The sequence below is a fragment of the Coloeus monedula genome (assembly GCF_965178545.1).
Source record: "Coloeus monedula genome assembly, chromosome: 3".
NCBI classification, from domain to species: Eukaryota; Metazoa; Chordata; class Aves; order Passeriformes; family Corvidae; genus Coloeus; species Coloeus monedula.
This window is the reverse complement of record NC_138783.1, coordinates 27,338,786-27,361,572: the sequence shown is the minus strand read 5'-3', so window position 1 is coordinate 27,361,572 and position 22,787 is coordinate 27,338,786. Positions and strand designations below refer to the sequence as shown.

The 22,787-nt window shown below is 46.9% G+C and overlaps 2 protein-coding genes across 3 annotated transcripts in view; one reads left to right on the top strand and one right to left on the bottom strand.

Annotated features, from left to right (window-relative positions):
- Positions 1-2,088: 2,088 nt before the first annotated feature.
- Positions 2,089-21,068, bottom strand: WDR3 (WD repeat domain 3). Its single transcript, XM_082279422.1, has 26 exons — positions 20,755-21,068; positions 19,178-19,387; positions 18,641-18,759; positions 17,628-17,706; positions 17,198-17,293; positions 16,598-16,711; positions 15,585-15,686; positions 15,368-15,465; positions 14,347-14,442; positions 13,814-14,044; positions 12,977-13,070; positions 12,541-12,642; positions 11,812-11,897; positions 11,258-11,393; positions 10,461-10,517; positions 9,673-9,773; positions 9,416-9,527; positions 9,167-9,301; positions 7,832-7,882; positions 7,545-7,610; positions 6,645-6,737; positions 6,038-6,085; positions 4,599-4,642; positions 3,990-4,118; positions 3,413-3,506; positions 2,089-2,794 (listed from the first exon to the last, which is right to left on the bottom strand). The coding sequence occupies exons 1-26, from the start codon at positions 20,923-20,925 to the stop codon at positions 2,639-2,641; spliced, it is 2,820 nt and encodes a 939-aa protein (XP_082135548.1). The 5' UTR covers positions 20,926-21,068; the 3' UTR covers positions 2,089-2,638.
- Positions 21,065-22,787, top strand: part of GDAP2 (ganglioside induced differentiation associated protein 2) — a 23,894-nt gene continuing 22,171 nt past the window's right edge. Inside the window, exon 1 of one of the 2 annotated variants that reach the window (XM_082278395.1) lies at positions 21,065-21,176. The gene's annotated coding sequence lies outside the window, so the exon portion shown is untranslated. The other variant, XM_082278396.1, reaches the window with a different exon arrangement.

Here is a 22,787-nt window from a genome sequence, read left to right as displayed (position 1 = left end):
AGCCACTTAGAGGTGGTCTTTTCCCCCTCCTTGTTCCTACCTACAGCAATGACTAAAAGAAAGATCACAGGCTCTTTTTGAGCTATCGTATTTGTGTATCCAAGCACAGCTCTGCTTCAGGTTTATGAATTCATTTCTAGCAAGGTGCTTTCCCATACTTCATTCTTTTTCCAACATGTGACATCCTGAGAGAGATGGGGAATTTTCCTTGATGTATGCAGATGACTTGTTCTCTCAACACTTCACAGTGACTGGGAATCCCATGACTGGGCATTAATAGTAGCTTTCACCAGCGTGAAATACGAATGCCAGTTCTGAACCCTCCCATCCACTCTGTTAGGTGAGATACATATTCTAACACCACAGATTTAAGCTTGCCCTGTACTTGCAAGTGCTTTCCTGCTCATGTTTGTAAATCCAGGGAATTGCACCCCAAGAATGGGCAAACTGATGTCCCAAGGAAATCAAAATTCCTATGGGTGGATTGTTGGCACAGGACAGAGCTCTTCCATGTAAAGCATATGCTGGGCTCTCTCAGTAGCCACCTGAGGACTGCATTAGTACAGACCAGTCACAAGTGATACAAATCTGAGAAATGGGGGAAACTTCAATGGGGCAGCCTGTCAGCAACTAGGGAGAGAGAACAACAACTTCCCCACGCCTGAAAGACCTTTTCTCCAAGGATTCTTCCCTAACACCAGTGACAGCAAACAAGACAAAGGTCAAGGAATTCCACCTCTTCCAACTTGGATCAGAGGATGCCTGTCATCATTATAAGATGACTCTGCATCCCAAGCCACTCTTCTATGCCACCATTTACATCCTTCTCATCAGTCCCTGAGTTCATGTGCCCATGGCCATGTTTTTTTCTCCCAGGCCTCCCAGGGGATGATCAAACAGCAAGCAGCTCATTACACAGCATCCATAACACCTATTTCCTTTTATTAGGATAAACAGAGGCACAGTCAGCCTTCCCCCTTTGGTACCTGGTTTTGGCACATCTCTCCTCAGTCACCTCAGCTGAGGGTGCACTTTGGTGTCACAAGCCACCTCTCCATCTGTAACATTTGTTTTTCCAGCGGGCTGGCCCATTTCAGCAGCAGCTGATGTGGATAACAGATGTCAGCTGACTTTACCAACAAAACCTATCACCCTACAGTGCCTCCTCTTCCCCATCATAACCCCTCTTATGAGGGTCTATTTTGGGAGTAGTAAAGGAAAAGAACAGAATAAAATTAAATAGAACAGCATAAGTCAGGATACAGACATGTTTGAGTGCAGCTGTTTGATCACAAGTTTCATCCATATCTGGACAAATACAAAATTATAGGCACACCTGGAAACAACTGGCAGAGCTGTATGAAGGTTGCCATTTCTACAGTCTGAGCCCCACCTGGAAATGGAGCACAATGTGTAAATTACCCAGACTCTGAAGAGGCAAGTGAACAATCATCCCCTGACAAAGTTACTTACAAACAGTGGAGGCATGGTTGTTACGCCTGAGGTGCTGCCTAGAGACTGACCAACTGAACTGTTGGCCTTTTGCATAACTGCTGGTAATAGACAACCTAAGTCAAAGACAGCAGTCAGCCACAACTGGGATGCAACTAAAAACCCATAAGAAACTCAAGTTAGAAGTTCAGCTTTGAGTACCTACGTCAGGCCCAACACTCAGCAAAGTACCTGGAAGTAGCCCCCACCACATACCCCAAACCTGTGACTACTGGTAAAAAAAACACAGCATGTGCTGTAAATTAATAACAACAGCAGCAGAGACTTGTTCACTTTATTCTGCCCCACTGCCCTCACTGTGAAAATAAATCATTTTATCTGATACAGCACAAGTACAACTATGCAAAAAAGCAGTGCCATTTCTAAAGCCTGGAGCAAGTATCAAGGCAAACAATCCAGGCTTCTCACACTTGGTCTGCCAGCTCTCCAGAAAAACACAGTCTGGGATGGCAGCCCTTTCATTTGCTCCCACTGATTTTATTCTCTGTAAGAAATCCTTTGAAAACTGACACACAGGCCAAGGCAGCTGAGGATTTACAAAAGAAATACCAGGACAAAACACTATGAACAAAACAGTCTCATAAAACAAATATAAATATGCCTTTAATAGAGTGCAGCCATGTTTCTCCTTGTCCCACTAAAGAGTGAGTGGCTGTAAATCAAGCCCTCACACTTCACCGGAAGTCACAGAGGTTTTTCCCGAGGCCACAAACCACCAGCAGGTGCCAAAACCGTGAAAAATCTTGCCAGCTGGCTTCCCTGGACAGGGCATGGTCTCACCAGCAGTTCACGTGCTGGATTCCATTGAATCAATGCTGCCAGAAGGAGCTGATCTCAGGATAAATCAACTCCATTTCTAACAGGTATTCCACTGGAGGAAGAGCCTTTGACATCCACCTGAGAAAGAATCCAAATGCATCCATCTGCAGCAGACTACAGAGAATCCATCTCAGAGACAACCATTCTGAGTTGGGTTCACATGCTGGGTTATACCACATGGGGAGGGGACAGACTTCATCCCAGCCACTGGACATCATCACAGATGTTCAGCCACAAGAACACTTCCATGGTCAGCAGTGAGTTTACATGAGTCCAGCCAGGTGCTCTGGGTCTTGGGCAGCAAATGCTAGAGCAATGCAAGAACCATCTTCTCTTTCTTCTTCCTCTTCCTCTTCTTCTCCTCAAAACGTTCAGTAGCATCAGCAAAAAATGTCACCTCATCCTTGGCCTCAATCTCCCTCTTCAGGAACTGGAGCCCTGCCATGTTGAATCCCAGCACATCCTGCAGAGACAGACCAGCACCACACTGTGAGGCACATCCCAAGCTTGTTAGGGGGCAGAGAGTTCTGCACTGGCCACTCTCTACTGAGATGATGAAAACAAGACAATCCACATATTTAAAGAAAGCAACGTTAGTTTAAATGTAAACTTCATCTGAGCAGGAGAACAGTCAGTCCTCCACTCAGTTCCCTACAGTCCTCTCTTAAGAGCAGCTATAATGCACTGTATTTTCTGAAAGACAAGTTGCTGGCAGGCACCTGAAGCTTCCTCTGGGAAAATGCACAGTCTGCACTGAGGTAGCAGCCACAGAAAAGCCCAAGAGAAGCAGGGAGTTACTTTACCTCCCACATATTTAGAAACTAGTGAGCCAAGATCTAAGCACACGTATCAGAAAACCAAGCGCAAGTGAGGCAGGGAGCACAAGTGTAAGCTCACCACTGGGTACTCTCACATGAGGAGGAACATAAAGAAAAGGCAGCCTAGTGCAAAAGAGGATGGTTTAAATGGGCTCAGACCCACAACCAACTTCCCCACTGGACACCACAGACAACTCATGCTCACAAACATTGTCTCATCCCATTATTCTAGATCCTGGAACAGGGGAGGATGCAACACTCACCCGGGCCTCACTGACTCTGGAGATGGTGGTTTTCTTCAGATTTTCAATCACTGTCACCAGCGTCTGGTTGCTTGTGATCTGCCCAAAATGTATCCTGGGAACAAAGCAGGCAGTGATGTATTGCAGCATTTTCTCAGAAACATCACAAAGCCGCTCTCCTGAGCCTCTGTATGCTCTGGAAATACTTTTTCTTTTAATTAGTCTTCCCCAGACCAGCACTGTAACAGGCATGGACAAATTTATCTAGAAAAGCTGTTTTCTGAAGTTTAGCAGTGGTTCAAGGGGAAGGTCTTTCTGAGGACACAGGCTCTCTAGTGACTGTGCCACCAACAGTGCCTCATCAGACTCAATGTGAGATCTTTCACTCCAGTGAGACTGGGGCCACCAGGACCAGCAACCCCATCTGGGTGTGTCAGCACTCTGCATCCAATCAGTTCATTCCCACACACTGAGCTGCAGACATTCCTTATCTCCTGCAGAGACCACACGTTTATTCTCAAGGATGCTTCCCCAGAGCTTCAGGCCCAGAGACTCAGAAGAAATACTGAAATACTGTCTGGGCAGATAAAGGACTCACTTCAGCAGGAAGAGGAGAGCTCGGCACAGGAGCTCAACATCTGAGCCCAGCTGAATATATTCATTGAAGAGTCTGAGCAGATCAGGGACATAGGAGAAGGGCAACACCAGGAGAGATTCTTCCAGCTCACTAAGGGAAAAAGCAAAGGGACACAAGCATTAGTCTCAGCCATTGCCCTGCTACAGATGAGCAGGAAACACATCCACATAGGTAGGTTCTGGTACTGAGCTGTGCTAAGCATTCCTCACAGATGGTCCAGGACTGCCCACACCTGCACCAGATGCACAGCCCAGGCATCTTGTGGCACAGGGAGCAGGCACACAGCCTTCCCTCCTCAGCATCCCCAAACTTCTCTCCACATACGTGCACATCTCCAAGCAGCCAACCCACATCCACAAGCTTCAGCCCACACTCCCTGTGGAAGGAACACTCCCCATTCCCCAATTCCATGCATGTTCCAAAAAAGGCTGCCAGGAACAGTGACTCCAGACTCTCTAGCACTGCCCATACCTCAAATGAGAGACCATTCAAGGGCCCCAGCGAGTCCTGGGCCTAGAAATCCAACACTCAGTCACAAATCTATTCAGCAATAAAGCTCTTGGGACTCACCTCGACTTGACCTTCTTGAAAACTTCCAGCACGTAGGCAGAAGGCTGCAACAGAGGAAAGACACCAGCCCTGCTTAACAAGAACCATTGCAGGACCAACATGCCCTAAGGTCCATTTCACACAGTTAAAAACACACCGTCACATCCAGTGAGACAGACGCATCAAGCTGAATATAACAAAGAGGAAACCCCTTCAGCTTCAATCAGCTGCCACTCTGAGAAGCTCTCCCTCAGCCTTCTCAGGGTACTCTACACTGGTGAAGTATATTGTGAAAAATCTAATCTATATTCAACCAGCTAAATCATCTCAATTCATGTCAATGAATCTTGTACAAACTGGATAAAAAGCTTGGTGAAACAAACCATACATATAAAATCTTACACAAACTCATCTCCTAAAGACTTAATTCCTGCTACTTCTGTTTACCTGCTGAAACCATTTGGCAGATGCAGAGCAGAGCTGGGAATTGGGAAAGAAAAATGCTTCTAGCTGCTAAGTCACAGGATTTTATTCACTTCTGTTCAGTCTATCCAACTTATAATTAAACAGACCTATAATCATGGATGAAGGGACAGAAGGGCTCTTGCAAGGTGGTTACAGGTAATTAGAAGGAAGACAAAGGCTGTTTCATCTGGCACTGATACACAGCTTCGAGCAGCCTGGTCTAGTGGGAGGTGTTCCAGCCCAGGGCAGAGGGGTTGGAACTAGATGATCTTTAAGGTCCCATCCAACCCAAACCGTTGTATGATGGCATGAAGACGAGTGAGTGAAAAAAGAAGGATCTTCCTCAGGATGCTTAGAAAACACAGTCTGCGAGTGCACATTGGAATAAACCAGGAAAATAAAAACTAATCTGCTCAGAGTAGTGGATTTTTATTTATCAATGAAATCCATGCATCCTTGTCTGTGTGTTTTGTAATATGCCAAAATTCTCAGAATTTAGTGAAACCTGTTGTGTAGTAGTATGCCATGAGTGAATAAGCTCTAGCCTGCAATACCTGGGCATTGAGAATACCATTCAGAATTTTCTCAATGTAAATTCTGCAGGAATAGTAACAGAATCAGTAACTGGTATAGCAACACCACATAAATAAACCTGGAAAAAGTTTGAACTAGCTTTCCCATATCTTGGAGAATACTGTAAACCTCTGGCTCATGATAAGGAACATCATAAGGTCATGGCTTATTCGGGGTTGTTTAACCCTGACAGGGTTAAACTTTTGTAACACACATGCATGATACTAAAAAATAAAATAAATAACAAAAAAGACCCCATCACCATGAAAACCCCAAATTGTATTCACTTTGCACAAGCAAAGAAGGTTGAACCAAGCAGTCCTTCCCCACAGCAACCCCGTATGTTGGCTCAGCCAGCAAATCAACCAGCCCCACTGCAGCTGAGAATGGACTACAGCCTGTGGCCTGGGCATTCCACTTACTGTAATATTTCCATAGGCACGGAGGATGGGATTGACAGGAAAGGGAACCTGGAGACACAGAATGGGTTAGAATGAGGCAGGTGTGTATGTGTGTATAAACACATATTCAGAACAAACTTTTACCCAGAGTAGAAGAGAGCTTTTATTGAGTGTCTGCCTGCAATTCCCACACCTCCAACCGCCCCAGAATGTTGCGGAAGGCCTCATGTGCAGCCACCAGATAATCTCATTCTCATAGATGACTAACTCAAACATGGATGAATTTCCTTCCACTTCTTGTCACTTTTCCCACTTCTATCACAGCCCCTTATTTAGCAGGGAGTGTTGAGATGAAGGCAAAGATGAGGCTTTAGGGTGAACTTGCAGCAGCACGCTCTTCCAGGGACAAAACTTACATCCTGTTACGACTTTAAGCATAAAGATCACTGGAAAGAACACACCCCTAATTATGCCCCAGAGCATGGTGCCATTTTGTTCTCCAAAAGAATTGAGCAAATGTCTGCTGTTTCCAGCTGTCCTGACTTTATCTGCATGCTAAGCCTTTCCACCTAAGCTGGAAGGATACACGCAGCACACCTCAGGATTGCTACGTTCCTCAGTCTTTTACCTCTTTTCCGGCAGCTTTGCATATGGCATTGTGTTCCTTTAGTTTCGCCATCTCTTCTCTGTACAGCTCGATGGCTTCCATGATCCTCTCAGCCTGTGCAGCGCAAGAACAGCACATCAGTGACACCAGACAAGCCAGGCCAAGGCTCATCTGGACAGATGGAGGTGGAAGCAGAGGTGCTGACAAAAAGCATCACATGGCACATCCCCTGATAACCTCTACTCCAGACTGCACCACCACCCTGAGCACACAGGTCGTGTCCTGAAGATGTCACACACCATCCACATCCCCTCACTGCCCTGGGTGCTCTCTGCTGCAACTTCAGTTGTTGCTTTGACCACCAGCCCCAGCAAGCAGTGCCCCTTTGAGGCACAAGCCATGACCAGGCCATTTTGATTATACAGATTAAAGATTTCCTCTGAAAAGCACCAAACTGTTGAAATCTGCAGCCATGGAACTACCCATCCCCACACCTTCCTAGTACAATCTCCCATCTCAAGCACCACAATAGATTTCCACCTTCCACAGATGCCCACCAGACTGCACATCCTTTCAGGGAGAAGCCTGATGCCGTGAGAACATCCCAGCTGCCCTGTGCTCCTTTGGGATGCAAACCCCACAGGGCAAGAACAGCTCTGCCTGTCCCACTTGTGACAGGCAGCTGCAGCTACAGGAACCCCACATCTCATTCCTCTCAGGAGGAAAGAATTCCTGATGTGTGACTGTCCAGAGTCAAAACCCTCCCTGCTGACCATGGAGCAGGACAGACTGCTCCTGCAGGCAGAGGCAATCTGCCCTTATGTGACAGCACAGGTTACTCTTCAAACTGATGCTGTGACCCCATGACAGCCCCCCTTAAGATACTGGTAAGGCCACGCTGGCAGAGCAACACCGCCTTACCGCTTTGATGGTTTCAATGGTCTTCCTTCCTGCCAGCCCTGTCTCTCCTTGCTTCTCTCCAGCCACCTACAAAATACAAAATACAGAGCTGCAGTTCCATCCTTCCACAGTAACAGAGCCAACTGCATCATGGAGCAGCCACAGATCAGCAGCACCTTCCCACCTGGACCTCCTCAAAGCAAGAAAAGGATCCACCCTCTCTGATAACTCTGCTATGCCTCTTACAGAAATAGTTTTTCCAGGGTTTGTACAGTCAGAACAACACACATTCAGATGGTGCAACTCACCACAGGCTGCTCTTCCTTTGCTACACTCTCTTCATATTCAGCTTCTCGTTGCTACAGAGGATGAGAACAAAACATATTAACAGGGGTGAGCAAGACAAGGGCGCGAGTCTCTTCCAGACTGTTTGAGCAAGGCAGCCTGGAGGGCTTCATGCAGCCCATTGCAAAACCAGGACCAGTCAGCAGAGACCAACAATGCCAGTGGCAAAACACCCATTTGTCCCTGGTCCCAACCCGGGGACCGAACTCTAGAATCTCCCAAAGACAAAGAAATCCAGGTCTGTGCTCTGGATGCAGGAATAGCCCTTCAGAATCCCACCAAGCTGAGACAGACACCACAGTTCAGCACCACACCTTTCACCAGTCACACAACACAGAGGGAACAAATCTAGAGAAGTCCTAGGATTGTCCTCGGCTGCAAAAGGAAGGAGTCTCTGGTCTGCCATCTCTCACATGAAAAAGTATCAATTATGTTATGTGTAACTCACTACTCGTGTATTCATGCCCACCTTGCTATTCAAACTTGACCCAAAACAAACTTTTCTGGAATCTGGAAAAGAGCTATCTCTGTCTCTCCTTTTACCAAACACAGGGCATCAAGGTACAGCTTGTGGGTCGGCTCTTGCAAACAGGCTGGCATAAAAACACCCCAAACACCCATTGCAGGTTTCTCATTCACTCCTGCTTCTGCATTTCTGCCTCCTTTCCCCACACCATGGTTTGAGAACTACCTTACGAAGGGGTGACAGAGATAGGGTTCTCTGAGGGATCCAGTGAAAAGATAAGAGTTACAAATTGTTCCAAGGCAATCTCCAATTGGATACGTGAAATAAACATTGGCCAACCCCAGTGGTGGTTCAATACTGGAACAGGTGCTCAGACAGCCTGGAAAATCTCCTTGGAGATGTCAATGTATCAAGGTAAGTCTCTAAGCAGTCTGATACAGCTTTAAGATTATCCTGCAGTGAGCAAGGAGTTGGACCAGAGACCTCCAGACTTTCCTTCCTATTGAAGTCCTTCTGAGTCTGACTCCTCACAATACATGCTCAAATGGAATAGAAGGGGCTTTTTCCAGCATCCCTGAGCTCTGGGGCCTGCTAGTGAGACAGAATGGACCTCTCACAGTTCAAAAAGGGACAAAAACACATTTAACAGGAGCAGTGCTCTCCATCCCTCCACATCAGCCACCTGCTGAGCTGCTTCCCAAACACACTTGTGCTGAAAGGAGCACAAGAGAATGTCAAAGCCTGTAAGCGACAGACCTGTAGAAAATCACAACTAAAGACAGACAAAAACAAGTCTGGAAGTAATTTTTTGTAGGAAAGATGCAACTCTCACCATCTCCCTCTCCTCTTCCAAAATAAGTGGCTCCCTCGTCCTTTCCCAGAGGCGCAGGGACTTGTCATGGGATGCTGACACCACGTAGTCTCCATTGGGACTGAGTGCCAAGCACCACACCTCCTGGTGATGCCCCTGCATAGATGACAGAAGAAATATGACATTAACACCACCCAACTTCCACCCCTGAGGAAAATGCTGCTCATGCAGGGATAATGCTTCCTTTCAACAGACTCCAAAACTTCCTACCTCCAGCGTCTGGACATGTTCAAATTTATCTGCATCCCACTGCTTAATCTTGCTGTCCTTCCCAGCTGTGAAGAAGAGATGGGATTTGGGCACAAACTGCAGATACATCACACTGGAAGAGAAAAAGGCTCAAATTTACCCACTTGAGGGAAACTGCAGAACTCCCCCTGCTCTATACTGGACAAAAGGATTATTGCTGGATCACAATCCCTTGGAGACAAGTCCACAGCCCAGAGATGCTGCAGGATTTGACTAACCTGTCTTCATGGGCAAAGAGAGAACGGTGACAGTCCCCAAAATCCAAGCCCCAAATCTTCACATTCCTGTCAGCAGACCCAGTCGCAATTAGAGTCCCATCCTAGAGAGCAACAAAGAGAGAGGAGGGCATGGGGAGCTGGCTGGCAGCCCCATGAGGAACTGCTGCTGCCCCAGTGACTCTGTACAGCGGAGCAGGCAGACACCTGGCCTACTCAGGTATGAAATATGGCCTCCTCATCCCTCCACCCCCTCACCAGTGCTCCATGCTCTGGTACTGGCACAGCCCACTGACAGCACTCTGGCCCTCCTCTGAGCCTCTGCAGGTATTTGGTTATATCTTGACATTCTTGGCTTTAATGAACCTCATTCCAAACACACCTCAGAGCGAGATGCAGCCCAAGAATGAACAGGCATGAAGAGGCTGCTCCCTCTCAGCACCTGCCCTCTGCTCCCACTAACAATTCAGGTTCCTCTCACACAGGAACTTTAGCAGAAAGCAGACTCTACCTCTTCCAATGAGTGTAAGAAACCATTACAGCATTTTGTTTTCCACTCACTCACCAAATGCCCCAGGTCAGTTCTGTCATGACCCCAACTCTGATACCCCTTCCAGTGAGCACAGGACTGCAGATTAAGAAGGGGCTTGCTCTGTCCCACCCAGAAACTGTTAAGTCAGGAGCAAGGAGGTGACAAGAAACCATTATCCTAGAGGCCTTGATGCCAGCAGAGGTTCTCACACTCATCCACATCCCTCAGTCCCACATAACAGAGGCCTAACAATACTTACATAGCAGATGTCCATACACAGCACTGGCAGCTTGTGTCCATACAAAGAGAGGAAAAACTGAAGCAGAAGAACAGTGGCTTAGTTAGAGATGCTGTGTAGAGAGGTGTGAAAAATCTCAAGCTCTAGGCTACTACTTCTGCTCTGCCTCAGGAGCTGTTTTTCTAGCACTGCCCCACTTTCATTCTTGCCCTGAACACTGTTAGCAGCAGGTTCATGAGGGCAGAACTGAGAAGAAGGTGGAAGTACCCAAGCAAGCTGAGCCAGCTCTGTTTGCTGTCTAGCTAACTCTGGTGCCAATCACCACTGCCTATGGAGTTTATTTCAGTTTCTCTCCATATAACTGTCAGCACCAGTCTGTCTTGTGTCACTCCCTAACATTCCCATGCTAATACACAGCTCACAAATCCACCACACACTGCTCACAAGGAAGGTTCTCCTCCCACAGGCTTTGCTTCTGCCATGCCCTATTTAACACCATGTGAGACACATTCATCCCCACCCTTACAGTGCCTGACAGATCTGGAGTACCACCACGTCTGCAGGGTTTAGAATGAACCTTGCCACCTGCAGGCTCATAACACTTTTTAAATGAAAAATGGATCTTCCAGTTCCCAGTGTGGAACAGCCATGGTTCTGTCAGGTTTGCCAGCAAACAGGCCCCTGAAGCAGGATGCATGGTGTCTCTGGCTCTTACTGGTGTTCCACAATAAACAGACACTTTTCCTTTGTATTCCTGATCTTGCAGGTTACTGTTACATCCCTTCCTGCACAGACTCACAGCCTGCTTGGTCACGCACCTTGAGTGTGTCAACATAGAACACCTTCACTGTGCAGTCCAGTAAGGAGACAGCCAGCAGCTTCTGGTTGGGGCTGTACCGCACACACAGCACGTCTTCATCCAGCTGTAAAACGCGCACGTGTTTCATGGAAAGCCTGGCAATGAGAGGAACAAACGACTGTTATCCCAAACAAACAAGCTAGGAAAAGATATGGATACAAGCCCCACACTGCACCCTGGGAAAGCAAGTGAATTCTAACATGCAGCACCTCATTCCTCACTATGACAGAACTGGAGATCAGCAGGCTCTGATGGCTGATGAACGTCACTGCTGCATTTACAGTAACGATCTGCAGGCCCAGCCTGATTAGACACTAAATTCACACACAAAAAGGGATCAGAATGAGGCAAATGCCCTTCTCCAGCTAAGCTCAGGTCTTCACAAAACTGCACTGAGCCCACACTCCTCTCCATGTGTTCCACACAGATGTCATGGGCAGTTCTTGCAGCGCACAGCAAAGGCCAAAGCACCCAACAGTGACAATGGAACCTGCACAAGGTTTATCTTCTCACCTTTTCTGAACATTGCTCTCATCCTTCACAAGCTCAAACTCCCAGAACTTGACACATTTATCAGCACCTCCTGTCACAAAGCCATGCTGTAGGGAAAAACAGAAGTTTGAACTAGTTGTGAAACTAGCTGCTATCATCCAGAGAAAGTCTATAGCAAGGAATTGCCAACATACAGGAGGTTTTTGAAATGTCCCACATTCCTACAGCATTAATGTTTAAGTGGACACCACCAGGAGCACTTGCTCTGGTTAGAGCATGCATTGACTGAGCAACAACAACAATTTCAAAAGCTCTAGCTTATTTTGGAGGTCTAAGACAAAGACCCCAATGTAAAACAAAACTTGGACTGACACTTTGGGATTGAAAGCAGTCATCTCAGCTGCAAGTAACAATATGCTTTTGTTTTGTGGGCAACTTGAGACTCTCACTGTTACTGGATCACACACACTTTACCACCACCCTACACGCAGAGCCTTCTGAAGGAAGAACAGTCCAACATTTTACATTAAGAACAAGGGCAAAATCTATGCCTTATGTTTTAATCTGTAGGGTGGATGAATATCAGGCAGATTATTTCTTGCTATGGTTTTGATTCCACTAGAAAGTTCTTAGACACTCCCAAGATGAGGGGTTCCCAGGCTTCTATCAGTGGTGCAAATACTGTACTACAGGAAGGAATTACATGAAAAGATGTGCAACAGATGATACTTAAAAGGATGGCTGGGTCACCTGGTCTGGTGAAAGAGCAATGGACCACACTGCCCCGTCGTGAGCATCAAGTGTCTCTATCAGACTGCCAGAAGCCAGGTCATACAGCTGCAGCTTCCCTGTCTGGGGAAAAAGACATCACAGAGGAAGAATCAGCCTCTGCTCACAACTCATGATAGCTCCTGGCACAAGAGCCACCTGCCACCCATGTCCCCAGCAGCCAGCTTCATTAGGTGGCTGTTACACACAGATGGCCAAACTCCTGATCTCCATCAGGCCTTCCCAAAGCTCTCCACTGCTGTCCAGCTCCAGACACAAGAGCTCCATAACGACTCTGGGAACGCAGCAGTGCTCCAGATCAGGAGAGGCAATACATTTTCTGTGAGGCTGCCTTAATGACATTTTCCTAACACATTCCCACACCTGGGCAGTCTGGGGTCAGAGGGCCACTCCTTACCTTGGTCCCAACGATGACCTGCCGATCTCCGGGGACGAAGAGCGAGCAGAGCGCGTACTCACACTCCATTGTCCGGATGCACTGCAAGGTCGACCTGTGGACAGAGCCCAAAACCTCTTACCACACTCAGAATCTGGTCTGCTCAGTGAGACATTCTCCAGTGTGGCCTCTACCTACAGCTGTCTTTCAGCTGGGGTCAGAAGATAAGCCACCACCATCCTATTGACCCAAACACTATCCAGCCTTACTTCTAACAACATTTCCAGAAAAGCATGCCAGTATGTTGTCCACCATCATGACCTATTGCTGTTGTGAACGAGAACAGAGCTCCTAATTTCAAAGGGCAATTCTGGATGGAGGGAGGACTATAAGACAGTGCTCAGAGGAAATTAAGCTTGAAATCAGCACCACTTGAGAAACACTGGGACAACACTCTACATCAACACACAACACTCTAGATCAATGCAATAGCCTACTCGGTCTAACACTAGATCCTTCAGATAAGATGTGAAGAAACCCACAAGTGCCCTAAAGAACAGGCAGCAGCTTGTTTAGGGTAACAGTTAATATCTCTTATTAAAAAGGAAAAAACAGAAAAAAACCCATAGCAGAACACAGTCTATACTGTATGACCTTTGTGTTTAGACCTTGTGTTGAAATTTTAGATCTAGAGCTCCTCAGTTTCCCCAATAACAAAAGAAGAAAAATAATTTTCTATTTACTTCCTTTACTTCATTCATTGTTTTATCTCTTTCCATTGTCCCCTCTTTCTTATCACTGCTTTTCTTAACACAGCATCCCTGAATTCTGGGATACTGACACAACTGGACTGCATACCTGTTCCAAATCTTCACGGACTCTGCAGCTGCTGAGAGAATGGCAATGTTGTCAGAGCTAAAAGCCAACGTCCTGACATCACTGCGGTGGCCTCCAATGGTTATCCTGGACACACGGACAGCCTGAGGGACTTGTGCTGACAGGTCCAGGTTGTACAACTCAATGACATTGTTCTGGAGCAGCAGCACCATCTTCAGCTCTCCTTTTGGAGAGAGAATCAAGTCAAATGACCTGTTTGATTAGACAAAATCAGAGCTGTACACAGGGGCAACAAGACAAAGTGTAGGAGGGATCAAATGTCAAGAACAACTGAGACAGAGCAATATAGACAGAGCACATCCAACAAGCAAGGGCACACTGAGCCACAGAGGTGCAAATGGACTGGAGATCATGGTAGGCCTCTCCCCAGTTCCCAGCTAAACATGTGCTGAGGGGGAAACTTCTTTCACCTCTGCCTGCACTGAGCCATGCAGAGCTCTCCCCAGGTAGCTGCATAATCACTGATCAGACTCTACAACAGACTTTCCACTCACTTGATTTTAGAAGAAGCTTTGACATTAGTGACCCGCTGAATCTCCTCCTGCAGGCTCAGCTCCACACTCCTTTCAGGCTCCTCTTCAGAGTTCTGTCTGGAAATGTCAGATAAGGGAGAAGAGTCAAATGACCCAGCACAGCCAACACAAACTAACACAATGACAGAGAAAACATAAGGAAACCACTCAGCCTGCTGAAAACAACTTCCCTCTTATCCAGCAGTGCTAACCACATTTAAGAATAGGGCGCACAGCGAAGTTCGTGCCAGTATGCAGACTACTAAAGACACAAACTGTCCTAAGAAAGGCAACCTCCTCTGGAGCCAAAACAAGGCACATTACAAAGATGGATACAAAACAGGCAACAGAAGCTGTGTTTCAGAGCAAGATCAGTTTCTGCTCATCTCCTATCACTCACCAAAAGCTCTCAGCCATTGCTAAAATGCACTTCCAGATTTACATGCCCTGTGCTTTAGTTTCTACCCTGGAGCCAAAACACACCTAAGGGCTGTTCTGAGGCACCTGTTAAGTGCCGGGATATGCAGTGAGACACTTAACACAGAGTAAACATTAAGAAAGCTCTCACCTGTATCTCTGCCTGCTGTAAAACAGGAAATGAGGTATCAGACTCACTGTGACTTCTCAGATGAAACTCTCATTCCTGCATTGCCTACCAAGGACTTACTTTGATGCACCAAGCAGTATAAACACCAATGTCAGGTAGAGTTGAGCAGCTCTGAAAAACCCATTCTAAGTCCATTTCTTTGCACACTTTAGCTTTTATTTTTTTTCCCCCGGGGGAAGACTCAGAAAGGTATTTCCTTAGTCTCTGGGAGCAGTGCTGCTGAGACAAGCATCAAGGATGCACAGGGAAAGCAATGACAAAATACAACAACTAGCACAAAGAGAATGGCCAGAAGCTTGGAGTTCAAACACTGTGTAATGCTACTGAAGAGCTTTTCTAACCTAAGAGCTTTTCTAGAGTCTTCTGGATACAGAGAGCATCCAAAAAATTACTTACTTGGCTTTTTTCCTTGCTTTCTTCATTTTCTTTTCCAATTTCTTTTGGATTTCCTCTTCAGAAAGGACAGAGAACACTTCTAGAACAGCATCTGTTCCCTAGAGTCAGAGCAAACAAATTCAAAGGTATGCAAAGCCCTGGCTGGCCCTTACAGAAAGTACCCAAGGTCTCTACCAACCTCCTCTAGAGCTCAGTAGCAAAGCCCCCCATTACTCACATGGCAGGCCAAAAACTTGCCCATCCGGTCTGTGCCAAGAGTCACCACCCGGTCTCTCCCTTCCCGCATGATGGATCCAACTTTGCTGCACTTAACGATGCGCTACGGGGAAAGAGGAACAAACTTGGGTCTGAATGGCCAAGTGATCTTCTCAAGCAAACTCAGAAATCTGATGACAAGAGAAGCCAAGGAGAGGGGGAAATGAACCTACAGGGTCATGGTAGAACAGCTAGTAAGGATAATAAGGGGACAAAACAAGAATCTGTGTGAGCTACAAGCTTATCTCCTTGTGTCTTGTTGCCTTTAAGCTGAAAATAATCATTGGCAGTCTCAGTGGAAGAATAACAACTTCATTGGCAAACCATTGCCATTTAAGAGACAGCAAAGCTCAGTCAAAAGAGGCAGAGATGGTGAGAACAGAGACTCTTAAACAGGGCATTGAAGGGAGAGAAATCTTCCAGAGAGGAAGCTCGAAAATTAATTAATAATCTACCACAACTACAAGCAGTCTGAGATCTGAGCAGTACCCCAGAAAGTTCTACCAGAAAGACAGATTCAGTGAAATCTCCAGCAGCAGCAGCACAAGTGGGAATGGCTTTCTGTAATCCAATCTCACACCACATTTCGTTACAGTGCAACTCTGACCTCTCCGTTTCGACAAAGCTGAGCATCAGCACTGAACTCAGCAGCTGCCAACCAGCTAGTAACTATTTTATTTCTGTGTTGTTTAATGAAACAGCTCTATTAGCACTGTTTATACATTTGCTAGTCCTTCTCAAACAGAATGAAAAGAAAAACTGTCAGTGGAGCAAAAATCTGTGGGTGTTTTGGCACACATATCTCTGATGTTTTGCAGGTAGATGAGGCAGCAACTGCTGCTGAGGAAGGTGTTATGGAGCAAGACAAGAATTGTCACAGTTCCCCAAACAGGCTGAACGTCACACTCAGGATATAAACCATGCACATGGGGTTAGATACAGCATCTCACAGACAGCATGGAAAACTGATCTTACTTCCTCAGGATGCTCATCCAACTCTAAGGTCTCATCCTCTTGAGTGTTTTCTTCTGCTCCAGGTGAAGAAGACCCTTTGCTTTTCTTGGATTCTGGTTCATCAGGATCTTTTACCTGCTCACAGGAAAAAAAAACAAAACAACAAAAGGAGTACCTTAAACCTCAAGAGCTGTGGTTTCTGTCTCACACTTCATTTCCCTGGAGGTACAACTGGTTAGCATACACTGGAGTGTCCTACAGCATTCCTGTAGGCACCAAGCACTCCATGTGCTCCCATGATTATCATCCACCCACAAGACTGTCTTCTCTAGCTGTTAAGTCAGAAGGCAGGAAGATCTGACACACTGTAGAAATCTTGTTCAGGAAGTGCTCACAGCTTCACCTGAAAGCTCAAAACACAGGAAACAGCAAAGCCCCTCCCACGAGCAGCTTCTGGACTCCTCAGATAGCAAAGACTATTGCTATCTGTTTTCCAGACTATTGCTCTGGCTGTTTTCCAGAACATCCATCATCAGATTTGAACATGTTCCAGTTTCATCTCAGTTCAAAGACAAGCAGCTGGGCAGGGGGCTCTGAGGGGTTACAGAGGGAATGTCCTACCTCCTGGATGTATGCGAGATCCCACACCCGCAGCTCACTGTCAGCACTCCCCGTGATCAGACGTTTCTCATTGGACAGCAAAGCCATCCCCCAGACCTGTCCAAAGGCACAATGTGAGGAATTGACTCCTTTAACTATCATAACAAAAGCCCAGCATCTTTAATTGACTTATTTAAACAGCAGCCAAACAGAGACTGGATCTAGCTGGGACCTCCTCTGGGGACATGTGTATGGGAATTGTCACCCACTGCATCCGATGACAGCTCTTGGAATGTTTGAAAGTTTCTCATTTGCTCATTCCTAAAGCCTAATGATAGGTAAAAAAATGTATGATGGTGCCAGCTTACAACTCCTGAGAGCAAGGAAAGCACAGCCTGGGCCATGACATCCCAAGTCCCTCCACCCCAACAGCTCCCACACATCCCCTTACCTCAGCTCGGTGTCCAACCAGAGTTTTGAAACAGTGCTGGGTGTCCAGATCCCACCATTTCACCAGTGTGTCTTTGGCACTGGAACAAAAAGAAAAACTCAGACATGACGAAAAACTCCAGAGCTCACCACTTTTCTAAGTGGTAGAAATGCAAAAAAATCTAAAACACGTCAGAACATATCACAGAGCAGCTGCTTAAACACTGAATTTTGCAAGCCAAACAAAAACAAAGTACAGCAATACTGCAAAAAGATATCTATCAAGTCACTGAAGCTGACCCGGCAAATATTTGAAATTGCATTAAGAAATGGGTATCATCTACCAAGCCAAAATACTATTTTTTTCATCAGGGGAAAAAAAAAAAGCACAAAAGAAACTTGTTTGATTTCTAAACTGAACTGATTGCATGCACTTTTCTGTTAAGATAGTAAATGGAATATTAAAAAGTAAAAAATTACTGACTGATATTTCAGCAAGAGTATCTCCTGTCAACCATTTATTATTAAAGGGACTCAGTCAACTTGCAGCTCATTTAGTTGAGTAACTAAAAATCAACTAAAAAAAATCCTATCATCTTTTAATTCATGTATTTACAGCTTACAAGGAAGCAATTTTTCTGTCACACTGCTGTGTGAATTACTCATACCGAAGGTAAGGCTGCTCAATTCTTCAAGATAAACAACAAAAAACCCCAAAATGGTTACACATATAATGAACACATTATCACTATTCTTTGTTACAATAATTTTAAGTTGATGGATTTACCAAAAAGTTAAATCCTTTTCCAAACACTTTCTTCAGCATGGCCATTTCAGTTGCTCTAAGACTTGGATTCAGGCACCAGACTCAAAAAACATGTGGATGTGACAAAATCATATTCAAAGATGCTGGTGGGTCTGAGGTATCATGAGACAAGTAGGAAAATACGAATGGCTGTAGCACACAGGATGTCTAAATTGCAAGTACTACCATGCCTGCTTTCCTGATCAACAATTACTCTTTGTCTGGCTCACCAGGTGACCAACAGGTTCTTCTCCTTCAAGAAAAGGACTTCAGTGATGACATCCTTGTGTCCCCTCAGCCGGTACAGGCCACTCTCATTGATGACATCCCACACAATGACTTCTGTATCCTGGAACAGAGAGAGTGTCTCCATGGGACTGGCCCTTGTCTCTGCAAAACTTCTGCCATAAGACTGAAAAGATTACCTAAGAGCACACTTTCTCACTCTGAATCTCAAGGATTATTAATGCAAATGACATTGCTTCCCCCAAAGGTGCAGTCAGACTGATAAATGTACTGCTGTCCCAGCCTGAGACACTTCCTATTCCTGATCTCACAAGATTCTTCACTTCAACAGCTCTACCAGTACCCTACTGCTCACCCAGCCCTGGGCTCCTCAGCTCCATCACTGTCCCCAGCTCCTCTCACTGCCATCCTCTGGCTATGGGCAGAGGCCACACTTAAAATACTGAACATTTTAGTGCAGGTCAGCCTTCCCCATGGGGCATCTCTGTGAAAGGGCCATGGTCCAGATGTGAAAGCCTCACCTTTGAGCCAGACACCAGCCTGCCACCCAGGTGGTCATACTGCAGGGCTGTAACTGCAGCCCTGTGTCCATTGAAAGTGATAGTGGATTCTCCACTTAGGAGGCTGAAGACACGGATTGCTCCATCTTCATACCCAACAGCCAGGTGCAACCCATCTGGAGAGGGGCAGAGGCAACTGACTTCCTGCTTGAGACCCTTAAGGATAAGAACCTGCAATTTTTAGGAGACAAAACATGTATAATGTTGATAAATGACATGTCAGACTCAGACACTTGCACAGCAGAAAGAACATAGTCTACTCTTCTCCTGAACTTCCAGCTGAGCACTTCTGCCACTCCATAAGTTCATTTTTCAACTTCCTCTACCAAAAACAGTGTCATTAACCCCATTTTCAAAGGCAAACAGCAGCTAGAAGGGAAGCAATTTCTCATAATCACACAGGAAACTGGTGTAGAATGAGCCCTGGAACTCACAACCTGAAATTTCTGCCCCCATATATTAAGTGCCAGAGAGCAAGAAACACGGTTTGAGAGTAAAGCTGGAAAGTTTCTTCCTGACTCTTGCCTGGCTTTTCTCGGGTATAGGACAGAGCTGCTTTTCCACAGACTGCACAAGAACTTGAGAATGATACAAACATCTCCAAAACAGCATACCAGCAGTCAGCACTCCAGGGGCTGTGAAACAAAACCAGATTTCAGTTTGTATGGACAGTAGTACTTACAGTGATTTCTGAATCGCACAGGAGGCAGTGTGTGGCAAAGTTCTTAAAGTTACAACTCACAACCTCCCTAGAGGAAACAACTTTTACATGGAATGCCAAGTTCCAAGCCAAACCACAAACTCTGTGACATCCCTGATTCGTCCAAGAACATTCACACAGCCAGCTAAACAGAAAGCAGCTTTCCAGTTACTGTGACAGCAATTGCTCTTCCACAACTGAGGTCCTGAGGCAAATGTCAAGGGATCCACCGTGAGATTCAGCCATTGCAGGACCAAGTCAAGATAAAACAAATTACTCTCACAGTAAGAGCAGAGCAGCAGGACCACCAATCCCTCCCTCTAACAACGGATGGCTACAAATTACTACCAAAAGAAAACGAAGGTGAGAATTGCTGCATTCCAGATATCTATTATCCAAATCATCCATAGCCTCCTCTGTTCTATGTGTGGTGGTGCTACCTGTTGGATTTCAACAAATACAAACCTTATAAATCCCTTAAACAGAAATAACCAATTACTTTCTTGTAATAATCAAGACTTTCTTGTAAGCATCCAAAATTGCACTGTATTTTGGACTACTCAAGAGGTAACACTATGCAGGAATCCTTTTCGTCCAGTGACCAGCTTGGGGAACTGGAAGACAACAGCATGATGGGCCAGGACGAAGCTGGAGCTGCAGACTCGCATCATAACCAAACCTCACGCTGTGCTCACCCTTCCCAAGAGGGGGAGAGGCTGTGGAGGTGTCGCTTCCCTGCAAAAGCCGCCCAGTAGCACAAACCGCTTCGCTTCAGGCGGCCTAAAAGCCCCGCACGCCGCACCCCAGCCCTGCCCCACCACCGCATCCCGGGTCCCACCTTCTCTCCTTTCCTTGTATCCCACACGAACACGTGCTCGCAAGCCGGCACGGCCACGTAGCGGCCCCGCTCGCCGCGCAGCGCCACGAAGGCCACGCCGGCCCTGGCGCTGGCCACCAGCCCGAAGAGCGCGGCGGGCTCGTAGCGCAGGTACTGCCGCGTCAGGCCCATGGCGGCGGCGGCGAGCGCGGGGGGAAGGAACGCGCGGGGCAGCGGCGGCCGCCACACGTGCGGCGCTCCGGGCCCGCCGCGCTGGAAGTGCGTCAGAGCGGGCCCGGCTGCGAGCGCGGCCCCGAGGCTCCGCCCGGGAAGGGAAGCGGAAGCGGGGCAGACGCGGAGCTTCTCTGGGTGATGTCGCCAGACCGGCGCCGACCGGGACCCTCTGTCCGGGCGGGGCTGGCGGCGGCTCTGCGGCTGTGCCCGTGAGTGCGGAGCGGTGCTGGGGGCACGGCCCGGCCTGCGCTGGGCGGGCGCTGCGGGAGCCGGGCGGGGGCCGCTGGATGCCCGGCGGAGCGCGGTGCCGGAGTCCCGGTGCGAGGCGTGGGGCGGGAGAGGCGGGCTCTCCTCCCGGTACGAGCACGGCACTGCGTCCCAGGCACTGCGGCCGCGGCCCCCGCTCACAGCGCTCTGTGCCCCGTTCCGAGCCTGACAACCCCTCGGGGCCGCCGCCGCCGCGGGAGGGCCCGGCAGCGATCGTGGGGGAGATGCCCCGGAGGAGATCTGCACGCACCGCTTCTCCTGCCTTTTGCTGCCGTAGCCAGACCCCTGGGTTTGGCTGTTCAGCAGGGGGTAGATGCTGTTGTAGATGGGCTTAGGGCTGGGGCTAGTGCAGCCGCGCTTACCTTGCTTTTCTCGCTCATTGCCTTTTCTCCCAGCAAAAATCTTACTTAGATGCTCTTATGGCTATCTTTGTCGCTTTTCTCGCTCATTGCCTTTTCTCCCAGCAAAAATCTTACTTAGATGCTCGTATGGCTATCTTTGTCCTAGTGTCAGTCTTTATTACCCCTCAGTGTGAGCTTGGATGCTTGGTTGTTTTGTTTTGTTGTGTTGTTTTCCCCTGGCTAATAAATACACTTAAGTCGCGTTTCACAATTACCCCTTGTGGGTGTGATCTTTTTTTAATTATTGTCAATTATAAACCTGTGAAAGGGGTTAAGTAGTAGGTGTGTGTGGTGTGTTGCTAATCTGTAGTTACTTATGTGGGTATGTTTGTGCTAGTTTGATTAACTAGTCTAGTTCAGTAGTCACAATGGAAATGCAATAGCCAACGCGTTGTCTGCTGGCAGCTGAAAAGTGAGTATTGGCACGTTCGAGCCTTCGTCTAGCAACCAGTGCCATCTCAGAATTAGTCAGATGGCAGAGTTCATCTTAAAATTCACTGGGCCAGCGTTCAAATTTACAGCTTTACTCTTTCTTGCAAAACTGATTTGGGTGAAGAGGTTTTGTGCCTGAGTGTATGGCTGTAAGAACTATGTGGCAGTAAGTTGTTTGCAGCAGTTCAGAATTCACTGAACGGCAAGGGCTGTGTCATTCGGGAAGAGGGAGGGGTTTTTGTTGGTTTGTTTGTAAGGTTTGGGTTTTTTGGTTGGGGTGTTTGGTGGGTGGGGGCATTGTGGTTTGGGAAGCTCTGACTTTTTTTTTTTATATAAGTATTTACAAGTATCTCTGAATAAGTTATAAGAAAGAATAAGTTATACATTCCCTGCTACAAATTTGCTTTTTGTTTAGATAAAGAAATAACACTTTTCAGAAAGACTGCGGTCCTCTCTGCACTTAGGACTTTGTTCTTGCTATTTCTAAAATGCAAGATCATGAGTCAGTTGGATCAATTTAGTAGAGAAGGTGTTTTCACCTTTAATGGTTGGAAGAGGTTTGTCTCACTGGAAGTATCTGCATTGCCTTATTGCATGCAGGTAACAAAAGAGGGAGTGTTTGAGTGGGAAATCTGCTTTTCTGTTTTCTGCTAGCTGTTATTGCATTGCAGTCTTGGGAAAGGTCTGGCTCCACGGGACAATTACTTTTAGTGAACAGCT

What these genes read in the sequence shown, in the direction of transcription:
- WDR3 (XM_082279422.1), bottom strand. Translation starts at nt 20,925, where the DNA reads ATGGGCCTGACGCGGCAGTACCTGCGCTACGAGCCCGCCGCGCTCTTC. An exon ending in TCTATGTTGACACACTCAAG is followed by an intron (nt 10,518 to 11,257) that starts GTGCGTGACCAA and finishes CTTCTGCTTCAG; the next exon opens with TTTTTCCTCTCTTTGTATGG. An exon ending in TGGAAGAGGAGAGGGAGATG is followed by an intron (nt 7,883 to 9,166) that starts GTGAGAGTTGCA and finishes CATCCTCTGTAG; the next exon opens with CAACGAGAAGCTGAATATGA.